Source organism: Talpa occidentalis, unplaced genomic scaffold (assembly GCF_014898055.3).
Source record: "Talpa occidentalis isolate TD23 unplaced genomic scaffold, MPIMG_talOcc4v2.1 talOcc4.6, whole genome shotgun sequence".
Taxonomy (NCBI): Eukaryota; Metazoa; Chordata; class Mammalia; order Eulipotyphla; family Talpidae; genus Talpa; species Talpa occidentalis.
The window spans coordinates 124,626,786-124,648,461 of NW_023604972.1; the positions used below are offsets into that span (position 1 = coordinate 124,626,786).

The window sequence follows — 21,676 nt, forward strand, 5'->3', positions numbered from 1 at the left end:
ATGGGGGAATATAAAAATAAAATTTATTATTAAAAAATAAATAAATAAAAATCGGTGTTTAAAGAAGCCCTCCAGGTAATTCTGGTGAGCACCCATGTTTGAGAACCAGAAGCCAAAACTAGTGCAACCACAAATGTCAAAAGCATGGACTTGGGAAAGGTAAATTGAGGGGTGTAATTTTATGCTATCTATTAGATGTGTGTAAAATTTGGGAACATTGTTAATTTCTACAAGTCTGAGTTTCCTTACACTTGTGATAGGGTGATAATGATAATCGTTTACAGGTATGTTGCTGAAAATTAATTGTATGTGAAATGCTCAGTGGAAGGCTTAGCTCAGAGAAGAGCTTCCATAAATTGTTTTTGCATCCTAAGCATAAAAAATTCAAAAGGTGGATTTTGAAGGTGGAAAGATTTGGGTTTAATTCTGACTTTCATATTAATCGGACACGTTAATTAAATTATCTCAGCTTTCATTTTGTCGGCTATGAGGCAGAATTCATAAGAGATAGCTTTATCAGATCCTTCTCTTCTGCTTGCCCCTTAAATGCTGGTGTCCCTTAGACCTATCTATGTTTTAGCTTCTTGTCTGTCTTCATTTTAAGCTTCCCCCAGATGAGATCATCTGTTTTCAGGGTTTCAACTGTTATGTTTGTGCCATTGATGCCCAAATCTATTGAGATCTAGAGTCAAAGATACAATTAATTCCCAGGCAAGTTTCTTAAGACATCTTGCATTCGGTACTTCTCAATTGACTGCGCTGTCTTCTCTCCAAAACTAGTTCCTTTTCAGAGGGGGAGGGATCCGAGGGAGGGAGGGAAGGAGGGAGGAGCACAGGGGACTGAGGTGATGGTGCACTGTGGACTTCTAGTGAGTCCGAGCCTGAACCGCGACGGTGAGGGATATCAGACATGGGGGACTGTCATGTCCAGCATGCAGCAAATCTTTATTGTCTTAGTGCTCATTATATACTATTTTAATTGCAGCAGGTGTAACATCAAAGCATACCACATAATGGCAACATGCATGAATGATTAGTCTATTTTCTTACTATTATCTATTTACTTCAGACAGTAGGATACCAGGCGGTTAGTTCTCACACACATAATCTTATCGCCTCCTAGCCTGAGCCTGGGAAGTTCGCTCATTTTGTTGTTGTCAATCTGTGGAGATGTACGCAGTTCACTTCCAGGCTCTCAACACCAAGTCCTGTCACCCAGAGGTTTTCCTCCGAGACGCATGTGTTTTCACATGCCTTAGAGACTCGGGTCAAGGCCCTTTTGCTCACTACGCAGGGTGGCCACCTCCAACAGTGCACGTGCATTGGTGAGGGAAATTCTTTGGGGACTACACCTGAATTCTACAGGACTGCACCTACGGGGACTACGCCTGAAGCAAATATTGTCTAAAGATGAAGAATGATGTAAAAAATAAAGAAAAAAAAACCCGGTTCCTTTCTTGATGCCCCATCACTGTAGCAGCTACCTTAGGGCCATTCTAGGTCCTCCTCTCTGCCTCCGTTACCACATTCCTTAAGCCACCAACTCCTGTCAATTCTACTTTTTACGTATACCTTTATTCAACCCACTTGTCTTCGTTTTTACTGCTGCTGCCCTGGTCTAATCCATAGCTATTTCCCATTGGTCTGTTGCAATGGGGTCCTCCTAACACATCCAGTCTTATTTCCTTTTTGATCTATTTCCTTTCTGTAACTCAATCACTTTAAACAGCATCAGCAACTCTGAAAAGCTGTATTCTTGGGACACAGCCCCATCCCACTTTTTTTTTTTTTTTAAAAGATTGATTTATTTATTTATACAAGCACTGGGTGCAGTCAGAAGCATGGGAGGGTGAGATAATTCACCAGAGCCAGAGCGGGGAACAGAACAGGCTGACTGACGAAGCACACTGCTAAGGGCAGCAGCGGGCAGCAGGAGAGGTCTGTGCGCCGCATGGGACCCTTGCTTTGTGGCTGGGGATTGAACCGGCGCTGCAGAGGCTGCGGGCAGCTTTGCAACCCAGCGCTCAACCGCTGTGCCACCGGGGAGGCCCCCATCCCACTTTTTAACATGGCCTCTAAGGTAGACCACAGTGTCTGTTCCTCCTTTTAACCCCATCAGCCACCATTCTCCTTGACACTGCTTATTCTAGTGGACTCTATAATAGTTTATTATTTTTTAAGATTTATTTTATTTATACAAGAATTGGGGCACAGTCAGAGGCAAGGGAGGGTGAGAGAATTCACCAGAAACAGAGCAGGGAGCAGAACAGGCAGACGGACCAAAGACACTGCTGAGGAGAGCAGCGGGCGAGGCAGGAGAGGTGTGCCACGCCATGTGGGTTTCTTCCTGGCCGGCCAGGAATTGAACTCATGCTGCAGAGGCTGTGGACAGCTTCACAGCATGGCGCTCAACCCACTGCACCACCAGGGAGGCCCTATTTTAGTTTCTTGAAGATACATTATTTGGTATCATATCTAGGTTTCTCTACCTGGACTCCTCTTGGCATAAATTCCTTTAGAACGTCTTTAGCTGATCCAACTCATATATCAGGTTTGTGTAATCAATATCTCCCTGAGGAAGCCTTCCTAAGCTGCTCGTCCAGGTTAGACTCCCCTGCTGTATACTCTCAGGTTATTCCTTATTTAGCCTTTAGCATATTTTTTGATGACTGTTTTATAGTTTTCCCAGCTGGATTGTAAGTTTCATGAAGCAAGACATCCAACCTGTATGGTTTACTCCTCTATTCTCAGGACCCAACATCCTGCTGTATTCTAGAGCCTCAATAATTAATGATTGCAAAGAATGAATGAGCGAATGTGGTAAAGATAAAACTAGTTAAAACTAGTCAGTGTCCCTTACACTCCCCTTTCCTCACTTGATTTTAGGATAACTCTGTGTATCAAGAATATACATAACTTAGCAATTGCCACCAAATACCAGGTACAGGGTCTAATCTGAGCAAAGGGAGGAATTTATTACCTCAGATCTAAAATTTTTCTTTAATAGCCTATTAAACCACAATACAATGACAAAGTCAACTTGTGTCCGATTTTCTGGGAAAAGCAGATAAGTTTTAAGTAACATTGAGTATATTAATCATAAGTATGCTGGCTGATGGGACAGAAGTTACCTGTTCAGGGTGGAGTTGCAGGAACCATATTTCAAGCATCATCCTGTTGCAGAAACTAATGGAAAACGAATGGAAAACACTCCATTTCACGGAAACATTGTTCCATAAATAAAAATAATTTAACTGTCAACCAAGACCATTTGAAAACACTTATTGGCCTGAAGAGCTGCCTAAGGCAATGAATAAAAAACGTCTAATATCTGACTTCTACAAGCTTGCAATTTAGGTTTGGAAAACACTGACTCATATATAAGAGGTACAGAATAAAAGCAGGGATTAGACATTTGAAAATTCTTTTTAAATATTAGGGATACCAAGGTAAGTGAAAAGCTGGAGAACAGCATGGAAGGGACTTGTAAATCAGACAAGGTGGAGTCAGGAATGTGTTAACTCTTTGGCAGTTTTGGAAGACTTGGAGAAGTTTAGATTACTGATGGGAGCAAAATGGCTTAGCAGTCACAAGAGTGCATGGCCTGGTTTCAAGTCTCCATATGGGAGAATATCAGAGAGGCCTTGAGTATGTGCCTGGGGTAACAAAAGTAATAAAGACAGCTAAAATAGAAACACTCATTCCCTTGAGTCACAGGGCTGCATGTTTTCTCAAAATAAGCTCAGATGTGCAAGGGAAGATGCAGTCTTTTTTTTTTAATAGCATATCCCTCAAACACTAATTCCATTGAGTATTAGAAACTCGATATTAGATTGAATATTGAATCAATAATTTAGTGGAATCCAATTAAGTCTTCCTGATTTGATAATGTAGTGTCTTTAGATAACTTCTAGATAAATCCCACTCTTTCTGGTTTTTGCTTTTTTCCTTGCCCCTGAACCAGTCCAAGATGACATCTGGGTGTATTAAGAAAAGAGCCCAATGCAGTCAGTGTCAGAGGGAAACTGGAGAGCTTTTGGAGCTGAAGGCAATCTTCGTACTGCCCTCTGGCCGGCAGGTGCCTAGGTGATATTTCTCATCCATTACTGTCCTGAGTGGCATCAGAGGTTTTGTGAGGTGGGATGATCTCGGTTCTCCAGGGTCCCAGGTAGGGTGACTAGCTCCATTCTGCCTGCCCCTTGGCCATCACTGACCCCTTGATGTCTGGTCCAGGTCCAGCTATGATTCTTCTCTAGGTTTTGGCCCCTGGGGTCCTAGTTACAGGGTTGCTTTGTCCTTGGGATGACCCACTCCTTTCCCCAGAGAAGCCTAGGAAGGCCCTGGGAGTCAGAAGAGGCTGCTCCCTCACCACATTGTTGCCTCAAAGCATTATGGGCAAAACCTCTGCTTTTATTTTTCTCACATTTGCCACTGCTTCCCCTGGGACTTCAAATACACCATCCCAAGGCTGCAGACATGACTTCAGATAGACATAGGGCTGTATGGTTGTATGTTTTATAGCCAGGAATATGAAATCCCTCCCTTGGTTTCAGGAACAACCCACCACATCATTCTTGGCAGGAGGAAGAGCCACTTCATCTAGAAAAACAAATAATTAGTGGCAGGTGGAGGGGGGGAGAATCATAAGTTGCAGCCAGAGTTTGCACCAAGTTTTTGATGATGGCAGTTATAACTGATTAGAAAGTTTTGTCTCAGTTGTCCAGGCCCATCTCGCAATATTTTAAATAGGCTCTTAAGGCACCCATGAATTCTCCTTTGCTCTCACAGAACATGGGATCTGATTGTCTCTAGTCCCTATGACCTTTCCTTATTACACCATTTTGCCTCTTAGAATGACCTGAAAACAACTGCATTCTTGAATGCAATATAAATGTTTTGATTGAATTTATAACATTGGAAATGTTTTTAGCTTTAAAACATTCTCTTAAATGATTCATCATTTAGCAATTGGTCTGACTGGGATTTGGGAAAATAATAATAGTTAACTTTATACTATGGGCCAGGAAATTTGTTGAGCTCATTACATGGATCATATGTCCCTCATCATGACCCTCTTCCCATCTCCTTTGTACTGATGAGAAATGGAGGCAAAAGAAATGCTAAGTAACTTCCTAACATCATACAACCCATGGAGCAGGACCCGAGGGAGGCAGTCTGACACCACTGTTGTGTACTGTTGTTCACAACACAATTGCTTTATTTTCTTTGGATGTTTACATTCAATTCTATGAACACTCATTAAAGGCTTACTCTGTACCAAATGATATTTTAAGTGCTAAGTTACAAAGATTTATCTAATTCAGGATTTTTCAACCTTTGCACTATTGACATGTGGGACTGGGTAACTCTTGAGAGTGGGGCCTGTCCTGTGTATTATAGGATATTTAACAGCATCCCTAGTCCTTACCCACTAGATATCTGTAGCACCTTTCCAGATGGGACAATAAAAAAATCTCCATATTTGGATATTGCCAAATATCTCTTGGGAGGGGAGTACAAAACCATCTCCATTGAGAGCCACTAATTTGAATTCTACCTGTCCTAACTTAATCTAATCCTAGTCTGTCCTTCCATCCACCTACCCACACATCTTTCTTTAAAAATACATTCAAATAATACCATAAATGGTTTCTGCACTTGCAGAAATTCCACATGACCCTACTCAACTCAATCTTTTATCTTTTGTTAGACTTAATAACCACTGAAACAGACTTTGTTATATGGAAGAGAATTTTTGATGAGGTGCTAAAAGCACAAGAATTTTACATCTAAACTCAGGAGAAATTTATTAATTCCCTTGATATTCATCTTTTACACTCAATACCTTGAATATAATGACAAAAGTACCAGTGTAACTATTCCATGAACAAAACTTCAGTGCTAGAATAGTTGTGGCAGGCCCAATAACACCTCTCTCAAAGCAGCCCATCCCCTAATTCCTACCTTGCATGGCCAAAAGGACTTTACAGGTGTGAATCAGAGATTTTGTGGTAGGGAGATTATTCTGGAATATCCAGGTAACCCCAATGCAAGCACTAGTGTCTTTAGTTCTTATAAGGAAAGAGGTGGTTAAAACTTGGAGTCAGAGAAGGAAATATGATCATAGAACAGAGAGGGAGGGAGGGAAGCAGTGGGAGGGAGAGAGAGACTGTATTCAAGATGCTACGCTGCTGACTTTGAAGATGGAGGAAGGGCTCATGAATCAAGGAGCACAAGTTGGTCTCTGGAAGCAGAAAAGCTAGGACACAGCCTCCAGAAAGACACCTTGCAGACACTTGGACTTTAACCTAGTGAGACTCATTTCAGACTTCTGACTCCTAGAACTGTAAAACAAAACTATTTTAAATCACTAAATTTTTGGCAATTTTTTACTGCAGCAGTAGGAAACTCAGGCAGTGGTTCCATCTTGTCTTTGGTATTCAAGGTGAACTGAAACTGCATTTGGTCCTTCAAGAATCCAGCAGAGAAGGAAGGCAGCTAACCCTTGGTAGCACTTTGTATCAGGCTCTGCAAGAACACTTCATGTGTTACATCAGTTAATCATCTTAAAGATTCCAGGAGATAATCTTAAGTTTTTCCATTTTTTTAAAAGATTTATTTATATAAGAGCTGGGGTACAGGCCAGAGGCGCTGGAGGGTGAGAGAATTCACCAGAGACACAGCAGGGAACAGAACAGGCAGACGGACCAAAGACACTGCTGAGGGGAGCAGCGGGCGAGACAGGAAAGTTCTGCCATGCCACGTGGGAATCTCCCTGGCTGGCCGGGAATCAAACTGGCACTGCAGAGGTCTGCCAACAGCTTCAGAGCGCTGCGCTCAACCCGCTGCGCCACCAGGGAGACCCTAAGTTTTTCCATTTTTCAGGGAAACTGAGGCTGGAGGTTAAGTAATTTATTCAAAGTTAAGAGTAGAACTAGGGGGTTCATCAAAATTTGCCTCCCTCCAAAGTCTGTGCTTGTGTATACCATAGCACACGGCCAACAGCACTCCCCATGATTATAAACTTTTCTGGATCTAGTGTATTTATTATATTAGGCCCCAGGCTAAGTTATTTGTAAATTCTATTGGCACAAATAATACAAACTGTAATAGATGTTATTGTTCGTTTGGGATTTATCAATTAAACAAATGCCTTTTGGTTTATTCACTGCATGAAGTTATTTCCCCAAAAAGGCATTGTTTACTGCTGCTGCTGGGCTCTCAAGTCCAAGGTCCTTGGCAGACTGTGACATTAGTCTCAGCTCCTGCTTAGTCTAACATTTTCATTTTCAAAAAGCCAGTGGTAAATCATGCTGAGAGCCAGATACCCAGTCAAACATTGATTTAGCAAGGCATTGTAACTCAACAGCTACAATCCTACCTTTTTTGCCGTACAGTGTAATCTCTAGCAGTTCTAAGGACACACAGACACACACACACAGTCCCCTGCCTCTTCTCTTTCTGTCTAACACATACACTTGAAAGAAAATATTAATAGATAAATATAGACATTTGAGTAACTGTGATTCAAATAGGAGATTATATAAAAAAGTTGTTCCTCACTAGTTAATGGACTTTCCCAAAATGTGTTTGTCTTCAAAGGTACAAAATATATTGGATATAATATTTTTATGTTGACACTTAGGAGCTAAATTATACCTTAATAAAACAAGTCATCGTTTGCTTGAGAGATGGACTATTTCTTATTCAAATTAATAAAGCTCAAGCATCCTGTATGTGCTCAATAAATGATGATTAAATTAAATTCTGTAACCTCTTATAGTCAAGGAAGTAATGGTGAGCAATTATATGAAAGAAGATTATGAGCTCATTTATTAGTTTTTCTTGCGTGGGAATCATTTGATAAGTTTGTAAATGATTTCAACACCCCCTATTTTATTTTTTGCTTTAAGGGAATTGACTATAAAACAATCAGTGAAGAGAAATGTGACCTGTTGGGATGGTGATGCTGGGGGAAGGGGCATTAGTGCCATGTTTGCTTACCACATGCAAAACACTCTCTACTACTTTAATACCTTACAAATGTGGCATAAGGGAAGAATCTTAGACTTCATTGTGTCAAGAAGCCATATCCTATCTCAGCTTTGTCACTCTGTTGGCAGTGGCGCTGTGGCCCCTTAACCCCTCTGAGACTCTGCCTCCTCAGGTGCAAAGACTAGCTCCTTAACTCATACATTTCCTGCAAGGAATTGTTGAAAAAACCATCCAGCTGCCTATGGCCTGTCAGGGGGTGTTTTCTGCTGGGTTGCATTTTCTGTTCTCTCCCTTCCCATTCTGAAGCTTCCCCTTCTTTACATTAGGTCACCGTTTGCATGAAAATAAAGATTCTGAATGGCACGTTGCCATTTACCACTGTTAAAAATAGAAAAGATAGACCCCAAATGGTGTCTTTCATGAGGGGTTCTTCCCAGACTTAATAACTCTCACATTTTAACCTTTCTCAAAAGTGTCACCCTAACTCATCAATCTAGAATGTCCTAATCTTTAGCACTAGTGAGGAAACCCGTATGATCAGACCCCTCAGGCTTCCCCCAGAGAAGGTGACTTTACCTGAAGTAATCTTTTCTTTTGCTGATAACCTTGTCCCAACATCTTTCTGTTTACAATACCTTCCATTTTATGTGAGCCCTTCCAGTATCTAGACTACATGCTGACTGTATTCTTGAATTGTTTAATAAAACCAATCATATCTCTAATCTCTAAAATTCTGAATTTAGTTTTTTTTTTTTAAACAAAACTCATTTAAGTGATGACTGGACTGTTGAATAGGAGATAAAACTGAATAAAGTACTGTCACTCAAGTTTGCTCAAGTCATTTAATTTTCCCGATTTGATGTAAAGACTATTTCCTTTTAAGAAGCTTCCACAAAGGCAAATAGCTCTCCCCTTTTATTCTTTTTACATAATACGTGTAGTTGGGAGGATAAATAAGACACTTAAGATACAAATGGGATAAGAAAGTAATTTCTTATAGTTCCTTTGTTTACTTGATTTCTAAATGGGAAATTTGCTTCCTGGAGGGTATCTCCCCTTAGTGGAAAGAAAAAAGCAGAAGCTCAGGCTATAGATTAAGTAAAGAAATGAGTCAGATTCTTATGTTTCACAATTTATGGAAAGAAAACAAGAAAGCATGGTAAATTTTTGCTAGCTGTATTTTAAGGCAGAATTTTCTTTGCAGCTCTCATTTCATATTTCTCTTCTGAATTGTATTTATAACATAAATAGCAAAAAGAGTAACATTGAGATTATTTTCTCAAAATGACTATTTCCTGTGAAAACTCAAAATATGCTGATTAGAAAAATATATAGTTGTTAAAAAAAGAATTAGTTATTACATAGAATTTTTCTCTCCCTGTATTATTATATTTATCTCTGTAGTATTTTCCTGAATCATTGCAATCAACAGTATCAAGTTTTAACAGATCTCTTTTACTGAGCACTAGAATTGTCTGTATAATGTAGCCTTTGGAATTTTAAGAAAAATTTGGTTTCTCTTTGGCTTGTCTCATTTTCTTTCAAACTTTCTTCTACAGAGACTCTAAATAATGTCTGATTTTCATTTGTAGCATTCTTGAACAAGTTCTAATAACATATTATTTGCTATATATCCTCTTTTTTTACTTTTATGTTCATTTATGCACATGTAGCTGCATTATCTTTAGTTTCTCAGGTTCGCACTAAGGAAGCTGGAGTTTTCTCCTATTGTATTATAAAATATTGATCTCATTTTTAAGTGAAGTTTCTAGAGAGAGTCTGTGGAAAGACTTTCATATAAATTTGATTTAATGTTTCCTATCTAATATATCCTTGCACTTTACAGACTTCAGATAAGTAATATTTGGCTGTTTCCAATGTGCCACATCTGTGCTAGGCACCTGCAGGATACAAAGACGAGCAAGACGTACAGGCTAGGTCTTACAGAGTTGTTTTAAATTCAGTATCTAAAGTATCCATTGAAGGAGCAGCCCCAGACCAATAGAAAACATTACTTAATATGTTGAAGATTAAAGTTCAACCTTAAACAAGGAATTATTTTGCTAATAAAAGGGTGACGCATAGAGGGTGATCAAACAATTAAATCAAGAGTAATTTTTCTGTAATAAAAGTTTGATTCAAATAATATAAGGAGATCATAATATTAATTCCAACTTAACAATGATAATTCTAATTTAAAACCTACATATGGGCATCCCCTGGTGGCGCAGGTGGTTGAGTGCAGTGCTGTGGAGTTGTCCACAGTCAGCCTCTGCAGCATGGGTTTGATCCTGGATGGCTAGCGAGAATCCCACATGGCACGGCAGACCTCTCCTGTCTCGCTCTCTGCTCCCCTCAGCAGTGTATTTCAGTAGATGTGCCTGTTCTGTTCCCTGCTCTGTCTCTGGTGAATCCTCTCACTCTCCCATGCATCTGGCCTATACCCTGGTTCTTGTATGCATGAATAAATAAATCTTTAAAAAAAAATAAAACCTACATACAACTTAAATCCTAGTGCATGAGTCAATTTTTGTAATATTGGATGCATTCAACTTTTTATTAAAAAGTGAAAAATATGACCTGACCAGACTCTTGATATTTCACAGCAAAATTTAAATATAAACATCAAATTGTGGTTTAAAATGATGATATTTTAAAATGAGATGCTAAATGGCCTTAATAGGAAGGTCTTCAAAAGTTACCAGGATCATAAAATATTGTGAAATCAACACGCATTTTATTTTTAGTTTGGTTGAGACATTAAAAGAACTTCATATTTTCAAGTGTACTTGGCCTTCTGAATCCCTGGTGCTGAGCTGTGTTTGCATCTGTGCTGCTACTCTGACACCAGTTTCTGACCCATGATACTTGATAGAAGCAGAAGGTACTGAACTTCAGCGGAATCCCCACCTGGGCACCTTTGGGCTTTCCTTCCCTTCACCTTTCCTGTTCTTTGAAGGGGCATTGGGTGGCAGGACCTACCTTAGTACCTGACGACTGATATGATATGCCAGGCCTCATTCTAAGCCCTTCTGTGTATTTTAATACTCCCCCCACTTACCAATTGAACAAGTGGGGGCAGAGAGAGTGAAAGAACTTGCTCGATGTTACCCAGGTGATCACAGTGCTGCTGGGGCTCAACAGAGCCAGGCTGCCTGCCAGTGCTGTTAACTTTACACTCTCCAGTGAATAATTGTGGAATGAATGAAAAGCATTTTCTTTCCAAATTGATTTGAAAGTGCCACAGCTGAGATAACTCAACTGCCTTCTTAACTCCATTCTCTATTTCCTCTAGTCAACATTAAATTCCACATCCAGAGTGATATTTCAAGGAGTTTGTTATGCCCTCATTACTGCCCTCAGGTCTTCTGAAGCACACCAGTTCACCTAAAATATGTATTCATATATTTCCTACATGTATACATTTTAATCTTTAAAATGTCTCTTTTTTTTTCTTGGCCATACATATTCTTTGTGAATGGAAAACTGAAAGAAACTAGAAATATTTTTCCTGTGAAATATTTTGACTTGCCACTTTTCTTTTTCCAATTTGATTCCTCACATTGACCTTTGAAAATATCTTTTACGTTTACTTATATATCAGTAATGGCAAAAGGAAAAAATGTCTTATTCTCTTATGGGGAATTCTGTACTTTCAAATGCTTCTTCAATTCTAAATGGAAAGATAGGTTCGTGAGTATACCCATATACTTAGCATTGTCATGAGGATAATTCTACGTTGTCATCTTAATAACCAGAAACACAAAAGCCTGTGGGAGAGTGGGGTTTGCTACCAGCAGTCCACACCTACATGCAAAGAGTTACTTCCTTTTTGGTGAAAGTGTGTGGAACATAAGAAGCCATCTTTTAATCTTGATTGGTCGGACGGGGGAATTGAAAAAGTTAAATTTATAATTCTGGTCATGATATAGTCTTGGTTTCTCCTATTTAAAGTAATGGATTAATTTTGTCATTTATATCATTGAAAAAATTAGTGTATTGATTGTTGATTACCAATATGTCAGGGATTTTTATTTGAAATCAAATTCAGTCAAGATGATAATTAGGGATTTGATTTTAAAAGAAATGTAAACTAGGATGTTGGCATTCTGCAGATTTATATTCCCATCTGCTATTGCAGATCCATCGTATGGCAGAAAACGAAGAACTCAGGGCAAATGAAGTATTTACATGGTTTAACCATAGTACAAACATGTTTAGGCAATCAGTAAAGAAATACTTACATTTGTGGGATAGACTCTGCAGGATTTGTTATAATGAGCATGTAGTATTCACAGCAATGTTACTTACAATACCTTGGCCATCCAAGAACCCTAAATGCCTATCTACAGGTGACTGGATCAAGAAGATGTGGTATATCCACACCATAGAGTATTATAAAGCCATAAGAAAGGATGAAGTGATACATTCTCAACAAAATGGAGGGAATTTGAAAGAATTATGTGCAGAAAAGTGAGTCAGAACCATAAAAACAAATACTGCACATTTACATAGCAGAAAATTTGATAATATAAAACACTTGTGGGCATCAGTAAACACCTTGAGGGCTTTGAGGTTAAGGGGGAGGAGAGAAAGAAAAAAGTGGATACAGGGGAAGGTGCTGGGGAAAATTGAATACAAATTGACTATGATATTATTTTAGTGAATTCTTAATTTCTAAGATAGGATAATAAAAGTATGGTGATGTATAACTGTATTGGCAGAAAAATAATAATGTGCTTACGGAATTTCTGTGACCTTCCAACAGCCTCTAGCTTTTTGACTCATAAAGCATGGAGGTAAAATAACTCAGTGGGAACTAAAAGCATCTGAACCCTTAACTCTCTTTTATTCACCTTGATCCCTCCATTTTATCCAACAAATTGAATTACAAGCAGAAGGATATAGGATTCCACAGGCATAATGATGTGGAAGTTGGAGGATTCAGGAATGGGTCCTTGTTTGACTTTCTGTATTTCACTCTGCTGTGTGACCCAGGCAGCCAAATTGTTGTCTTTGGGTTTATGACCAAGGTCAGACATTCTAACTGTTCTGCTCTCCCCATGAGTAACTGTGCAGAGAGGGAAGTTTAAGACTTAGAATTGCTTTTACACTGGACATTTTCTTAGCATCAAATAGAAAATTGTAACTTTTATTATTAAGAAAGTGAAATCAGCTGGCTGACGTTGGAAACAAAATGAGGATTACTGCCAATATTGGCAGTTGGGAAGTTACTTCTTAAAAAAATCATATTCAATGAGCGATTGAATGCACATTTTCTTAAATACACTAATCAGCTGAAATATAAAATGTTAAATGACTGAACATTAAATTTAAATGATGAGAAGAAAGATGTGCCCAAGGCACTTGCCTTGACTCTGGGAGAAAAGATTATTGCAGGTCATTGAACCAAAACAGAAGTTTTGAGGAGGTTGTCAGGGGAAATAAAAAGAAAAGACACTTATTCATCATGATGACCAAAAAGATTGCTAATTGCATATCTAATTTTAAAATGCTCACATGTAACTGTCTTGAATATCACCTATGTGTTCTGCAAATTAAAATCAAGAAGTAAAAAGAACATGCATAACAAATGCATTCGTTTGTGTAGCTCTTTGAGAGAAATCTTTTTGAGAAAGAACTCATTTCTCTCCCTTTGGGTTTCGCTCAGCAAGTTCTCAGTAGGTATTTGTGTCACTGAGTTGAATGTAATCATTGGATACCGATGACTGTGCTGGGACTGGTTTTATTATTTTTTTTTTTCATTGGTGCCTTGAAATGGCTCTGTGAAGTAATGGGTGTCCAGCAAGGGATATAACTGAACTCTTGCAAGGTCAGACAGTAGAGGCTGACAGCTAGATTCTTGCATTGTGAGACCGCAGGATAAAATACTTGACTGCTTAAGCTTTAGTTTACTCATCTGTAAAACAGGGACATAAATAATACCTAGGTATAGCTTACTGGAAGGCTCCAATCATATAATTTGCCTGAAGCACTCAACAGAGTGGAAAGGCAGAGCTAGTAAGTGTAGCTACGATGATGCTTTAATCTGATGCTGCTGTTTGAAGCAACAGCGGTTAAATGAGTCTCTGAATCACCCATCAAATGACCACCGAGAACTAACCAATCACAAGGTGACTGGTGGAGCTTTAGAATAATTAGGGAAAGAAGGTCTATATTCCCTGAGGCCCGTCCCTGGTCTGGGAGTCCTACTTTATTTCTGTTCCTTATCTCCTCAATAAACTTTTTCTTTCTCTAAACAAATCTGCCTCTTCTCACTTGCTTGCCTGAGTGTCTGTGAAGTTCTTGCTGCGGCTTCGTGAGACACCAACCCCTGGTGGTCTAGTGGCCGGGACTCAGCACTGCCCCTGCAGCCTGGGATCCCTTCCTGACTGGAGACTAGGCCTGAAAACCTGCAATTTCAGTATCAAAATTAGGGCTAGGAGGTTCCTACTCTTTAGCTTATGCTCTTTTCAGGAAAAAAAAAAAAAAAAAGAATATAAAAAGGCATCACTTTAATGACAGCATCTTTTAAATGGTCTTTCAGAATGAATAAAATATTGCTTCATGTTTAGTGAATTTGCATCATGTAATTATAGGAGCAAATAGCGGTTCATCCCTAATTTTAAAGGTGTATGGAGCTGACAACTTTTATTTTTATGGGCCGTTAAAACATTACTGTCTAATTCTCCTGAGACTAGTGGCTTCCTTGAATTGGGTAGACATTAATTTTAAAGACTCAAGAGAAAGACATAATAGGAAGATCTGTGCAGTAGAGCCTTAAATAGAACCTAAGTTTTTATGCTATCAAAGAAAGCGCAGCATAACCATTTGGGGGAAAGCTCTCCACAGGACAACCATCACCAACTTCCAAAAAGCTAACATCAGAAGCTATCCGTGAACACAGTTTCCCAAATTCCATAGAAAAAGACCTCCTGGAAAGCTGCTAAAAACAGAAGCCTCTTGACTGCTTCTAATGGAGATTAGCCTTATGAATACAACGGGCTGAAGGAGAGAATAAAGAACACTGTGGAGGAAGTGGAGGACATGGGAATTAAGTGTTGCTGTGGGCTGTTTAATGACTATGTGGCGACTGTCCTGCCTGTGGTTGTGCATAGTACTGAGATGTTAAATATATTCATCATTGTATTAATGAATGTCCATGTGGAAACCTCATCTAAATACTTATGTTCCACCTTATTGAAATTGAAATTATGCTAGTGGGAAGAGGGTGGGTTTCAATGTAGAATTGTGATGCTTCCCTTTTATTTTTTCTATTAGGTTACCTCTGGCTTATATAAACATAAATAGATTGTGTATAAAATCAAATACTCTTCCATGTAGCCCTTGACAAGAAAATATGCATCTCTTTCTGTTTTCTGTGCGGGTCAGCATTGGTGACACCTTCGCTGTCTTGATTGTTCAGTCTCAACATCTCTGACTCTTTGAACCTCCTTTGCTCTCTGGTCTTCAGCTTCTGCAGGAATTAATTGGGAAGTCCTGGTAATTCTCCCTTTGCAGAGTGAGCGAACGAACACCTTAACATTATCACCTCCTACAAGAAGCTCTACTGACGCTCAGAGCCAGTTAGTCTCTTTATATTTTCATAATACTTTGTGGATGCCAACTTTAATCACTGAAATGATCACATTTTGTCATAATTATTGCCACTAATATCCTCCTATGGCAGTGGTTCTCAAATTTCGCCACTTATTAGAGTCATAATAAAAAAAACCAACTACATCAAAATCTCTGGGGAGGTGAGGCCCAGGCCAAAGCATTTTTGAAAGCAGCACTACTCAAATTTTAATGTACATGTAGTTCACCTGCGGATCTCGTTGCAATGCACATTCAGATTCCATGGATCGCAGGAAGGGCCTGAGAATCTGCATTTCTAACAAGCTCCCCTGAGGCAGAACAAGCTTATGCTGAATCAGTTAAAAGTAGTCCCCAGGGCATGCACTTTAGAAGAGAATCATATTCCTTCTCTGTATCTGTAGCTATACCTTTTGTTCATAAAGTCTTACCCAACACAGAACTTCTTCTGCCTACCCCTAGCCCCTGCTTGCCACCACCAGTTTAAGTAGGAGAGATGTTGAGATTTTCTCATAAATCAAGTTTGAAGTGTCACTATTTATCCACTTCTATTCACAGTAAATGCTTCCCTCTCTCATGCTGCCAAGTCTGTGCTTCTGCGTAATCACACGGGCCAAAGGACCCAGTGGAATTCAGGGGAGCATTGAGGCAGGAAGAGGAGGAAACCTTGCTGCCCTGTGGTGCTTCACTTTTTAAAACCCATCTTGTCCATTTACTTCCTTGTCCTGTCAGCCTCCAGACTGTCTCAGGCTGCTTCTCCTCACTCACGCGACCCTGTCTTTTTTTCTCTCTTCACCTGACAGCCCTTTGCTCCGGTGTCTATTCTCACATTTTCCTGTCTCTCCCACTGTCACTGTCATCATATTGACCCCCAAATATCTGGGACCAATGAACACAAACACAAATATAAACGGATGTTCTAATGTAAAAATTCTTCTACTCTATCCACCCCATTACTTTTCCTCACTACACACTTCTATTTGTTAGCTGTACAGATCAGTCTTTTCAGTTTCAGGCCCCCAGGATAGGCTCTGAGTAACTAGTTAATAGGGATAACAGCGTGATTTAAGGTTTTATTAGCCTTGACACACTGTTAAAGGCCCATCAACTTACAGTGCTCTGGTCTTCAGACTGCACACGGCAGCATGCTGGGGTTCAGTAGGGAACTCACAGAGCACCAGGAATATTTGAAAATTTCCAGGGAAATAGCAATACTTGACACCTTGGGAATTACTAGCTCAAGATTATTCATGGCGTCAACAGCAGGTGGCGCTACATGCCCTTAATGATGTCATGCATATGCAGCTTGGTTTCACACCCCACTGGCCGTTAAAAGCAAGCACAGTGGAAAAAAAATGAAGTGGAAAAGGAAATGATGAGATGTTGTCCAATTTGAGAAGTTGTGCAGTGTCCGATAGGAGCACACAGTCCACTAGGAAGTAACCATGGTTATTTAAGAAAGCAAGAAAAATTTTTTTTTTCCTCTCTCAATTGGTGTCTATTTTTTTCAGTTCTTTATTTGTGAGAGCATATAAACTTAGGTGGTTTGGACTGGAAAAAAGTAGAAGAATGTACAGAATTAATAGGTATTTCTTTGGACCTAAGGATACAAAAAAAATTGAAACATTGAAAAATTGAAAAAAAAAATTGAGACATTAGGGGCATCATGAATTGAGAAAGTTTTTGAACCGTGTTATACTCTAATCTTTTTTTTTTCCCCTTCAAGTTTTTTGACCTCATTAACTGATAATCTCATCAAGTATCTGCTTTGTTCGAAGCCTATGAAATGTAGACTAACTTGTCCCCAAATGAAGGGCAAATACTTTTTTAAATTTATTTTTATTTTCTGGTCTATTCTTAGTTGAGTTTAAAACACACACACACTATAGTCTAATCCTTGAAAGATGGAGTTGGGAAGACTGTACTGATACCTCATGGGCACTTCATACACATATTCAATGTGGCAGTGCTGGCAGCATCGGCAACTTCAACTAATGCCTTTGACTTTTTTCTCCATCTGGTAGTCTCCTCCGTGTTATAACTTCAAGGAGGTGAGACAGAGGCAGTTGATAGTGAGGTAAGGAAATCTCTCTAGCTCCCATTAAAATGTCTAAATCCACTAACCAAGTCGAAGCAGTGATTGCAAAGGCATTTTGCCATTAGCTTTTACATTTTCCACCCCCCAGAGATCTGTTAATTATCTCATTTTACTTTTCCATAGATATCAAAATCGATATTCCAGTCCAAAGCGATATTCCAGTCCAATCAAAGGATTGATTTCACAGAGTATATACAATGAATTTTTCACCAATTAAATAATAAAGACTGTGCACTGACTGTGTGTAGGCCACGAGCGCCTGTCACACTGCATTGCCACTCCGTGGGGAGGCAGTGCTGCATGCATTTAGTACTAAGGGACGTGTGCCTGGAAAGGCTAGTGACTTGCTCTGGGCCACACCATGGGGTGGGCAGCACAGCCATGCAGCCTTGGTCTGCTGAGTCTACAGTTTGGCGGTATCACATCCCACAATTATAAAACTATTTTCATGCCATGATATCCACTGCTACTTCTAGGAGCCTGAAATATCCCGGCCTTTCTTTTAAAATACTGTTTTTTTTTAATTATTTTATATAATTCTTACATCATTTTTCATTTTTGCACAATGTATGCCTTTTCATTTTGGTTATATTCCCCATACAATTGCACCCCTCCCTTGTTTTGACCTAATCCTTCCTCTCCTCCCCCCCCCACCAGTGTAATATGTCTCTGGTTTATAGTTGCTTGTTGATTTTGATTTTTACTTTGTATTAATTAGTCTTTTTCCTGGTCCCTTATTTAGGTTTTCTAAATTCCTGCTACGAGTGAGACCATCTGGTATAAAATACTGTTATTTTTGATGCAAAATGGCATTGAGATTTGAGAAGGAAGGCTGGAATGTAAAAGGGTTGGGAGAATCAAGTATTTAGACAGAGCATTTTTATAAACTTAATCTCTTATGGGCCTCCCTGGTGGCGCAGGTGGTTGAGCACTGCACTGTGAAGCTGTCCACAGCCTCTGCAGCACAGGCTCGATCCCAGCTGGCCGCAGCGATCCCCACATCGCGTAGCAGACCTTTCCTGTCTCGCCCACTACTCCCCTCAGCAGTGTGTTTTGTCAGTCTGCCTGTTCTGTTACCTGCTCTGTCTCTGGTGAATCCTCTCACCCTCCTGCGCATCTGGCCTATATCCCAGCACTTGTAAAATTAAAAATAAATCTTTAAATAAAAAAAAAATTAATCTCTTATGACAATAATGTTATTTGTATTGTAGAAAGTGCTTTTAGAATAAGAATATTGGGGCCTCCCTGGTGGCGCAGCGGTTGAGCGCTGGGTTGTGAAGCTGCCCGCGGCCTCTGTGGCGCCAGTTCGATCCCCGGCTGCTCCCCGGCCACCAGAGGAGGGTCCCACATGGCGCACAGACCTCTCCTGCCGCCCGCTGCTCCCCTCAGCAGTGTGCTTCAGTCCTTCTGCCTGCTCTGCTCCCTGCTCTGGCTCTGGTGAATTCTCTCACCCTCCCGCGCTTCTGACTGTACCCAGTGCTTGTATAAACAAAACAAAATAAATAAATAAAATATGTCTCCATTAAAAAAATTAAAAAAAAAATAGAATAAGAATATTTGATTTTTTTTTCAACCATTCCACTATGAATGTAGTGCTATCAAATGTACAAAAGAAACAGAGGGAAGTACAAGGAAATGAACTGTCTTTCTTCAGCAGTCACACAACGTGTGAATTCACACAAACACAAGGCTGGCCCTGGGGTATCTCTGTTGATGTTCACCCTTCGCTGAATATTTCCTCTCCTATTTTATTCCACATTAATAATTCACTCCACTGGAAAAATGCCTGGTTACCTCCACCCAAGCCATGGTTGTCTTTACTTCAGTTATAGTGGTAAATACTTAAAGAGAATATTGCACATAGTTACTCAGGCATATTTGATCACAGATTGAAGTGAGGACATGCAGCCCTCGGAATCTGCAAAACAATGCTATTTGCGTGATGCCCTAATATAGATGTTTTAAAACCATAGCTGTGACCATAAATGAAGACATTTTATCATCTTATAGCAAGTCATTCCTAGTTTGTGTAAAGGGTGTGTGGCAATTATTTTTCTTGTCAATACCACATTATGAAACACAGAACTCGCAAAAATCAAGCCGGTATCTTTGTGTGTGTGTGTTGTTTTTTTAAAACAGTAAAGTATGTGGATATTCCACAACAAGAATGGAGCTGATGATAAAATTTCACTGAAACTCATGATGACAGGGTAACCAAGCTGTTCCCCTGACTCAGCTCCCATAATCTGGAAGAGCTGTGTAATAATTGATGCCTCTTCATTCTACTTTCTGGAGTCAATAAAATGGCTGGATGATATTTGGAAACAGCACCATTCCATAACCATTTTTCTCTTGTGTGATTCTTGCCACAATTAATTAAATCACAAGCATTTAAATGCCTGCCTCTTGCCAATTATTTGGGACAAAACGAGACAGCGGTAGCAAAGACCACCAAGCCTAAGGCAGAGGTGGTTGTCAGGAAGAGGGCTCCCTCTGGTCAGAAAGGAAATAGTTAATTTGAAACTGGCCAAAGTACTGAAGCTCAGAATATTTGCCTTCAGAACGAGAAAAAAAGAACCTTCCTTTCCTTACAGCTTAATCATGCTATTCCTATTTTTAATACATCCTACTTCATAGAGTAGCTGGACCACATTTTTCAAGCTAAAGTAAAAATTAAAGGATTTATTATAATCCTATACGGATGGTTGTGGGTGTTTCCTTTTCAACTGGAGCATTTTCTCGCTCATTGTTGCAGTGTTAACATCTCTCAGCTTCTGGCTCCAGTCTTCTCCCTGAAACTACTCAAGTGCAAAAAAAGTCATACCAGATATGCAACAATTCTTACTGTATTGGGCAATAGTTCATCTCCTTCCCATCTATTTATTAGATGTTACTTGTCAGGCTTTTCTTGGGAGTGCCTGTTAGCATATTTGAATTTTTAAATTTGTAAGGATGATAATAAGACTACAGTTAACCTAGTATTTTTCAAACTTGGTCAGGTAATTGTTTTTCCCCTCTCCTAGACCCTAATAACACTTTTGGACAGGTTAATTAAGAAGCTCTGGGATTTATATTTAATAGAATATAAGAATAAAAGCAGAACGGCAGAGCGCCCAGTGGAATCCTACCTTGCCCACATACTGATAATCGGATCCTGTGTATTCCTCCAGGAGAAAGAACTGATTCCACATCCAACTCCTTTTTGAACGATTCAGCTCATTTTTGCTGTTTCCAGAGAGCTCCAGGGCCCTTTTCTTTGCTGGGAGACCACTAGTCCTCTTAGATAATGGACTTGAGAAAGTTGGATAGGGTTGGCCAACCCAAAAGAGTAGCAAGAAGTACCGGTAAGTTCTCATTCTGATGACACAGTCCAGGCTCTGGGTAGTGAGTGTCCTCTCCCTTTTTCACTGCACCGTGTCCAGCCTCATTTCTTCCTCAATGCTCTCTGCTGGGGTCTCAGAGGATATCTGGAAAGAATAACATATCAAGCATTTTTAGAGATGCTAAAAATTCAATTTTAGAGCAAATGAAAGAGGACAGAATTTTGAATAGCAAAACAAAAATAAGTTGGCTATCAGCTTTGAAATGAGGAAAACGGTCTCTCAGATATGCTAAATGGAAGGCGTGTGCCAAGTAGGAAGCTGCTGTTTCTGTCTCCTTTTCTGCCACTTAAACATCCGCTGTTAAGTCCTGGCATTGCTCTAGGTCAACATGCCAGAGTGGATTATTTTGCTGTTTTATCTTGGAGTACTTTAAGGGCTGAGATCTAGTTAGAAGAAACAAGTTTGTGTTTTTGATTCTATTTGCATACTTGTCCTCATGAACAAGTCTGAGACAAACAATATTGCAGACACTTTCAGTTCAGTTGAAAATGGATAAGGTTGAAATTTCACTGAGCATGTGGAGCACCTGCGATGTGTGGGCATCAGTCAAGGCAGACCCTTTCTGCAGACTCTGGCTCTGGTGCTGTGAAGGACCACTCTGGGT

General features: G+C 39.7%; 1 protein-coding gene across 1 annotated transcript in view; it reads right to left on the reverse strand.

Moving 5' to 3' along the window:
- CDH6 (cadherin 6) overlaps positions 1 to 21,676 on the reverse strand; it is a 124,154-nt gene that overhangs the window by 40,896 nt on the left and 61,582 nt on the right. The window contains exon 2 of the mRNA XM_037530653.2: positions 20,818 to 21,156. Within this exon, the coding sequence (XP_037386550.1) occupies positions 20,818 to 21,045 (228 nt within the window). The 5' untranslated portion in view covers positions 21,046 to 21,156. The remainder of the gene's footprint in view (positions 1 to 20,817; positions 21,157 to 21,676) is intronic.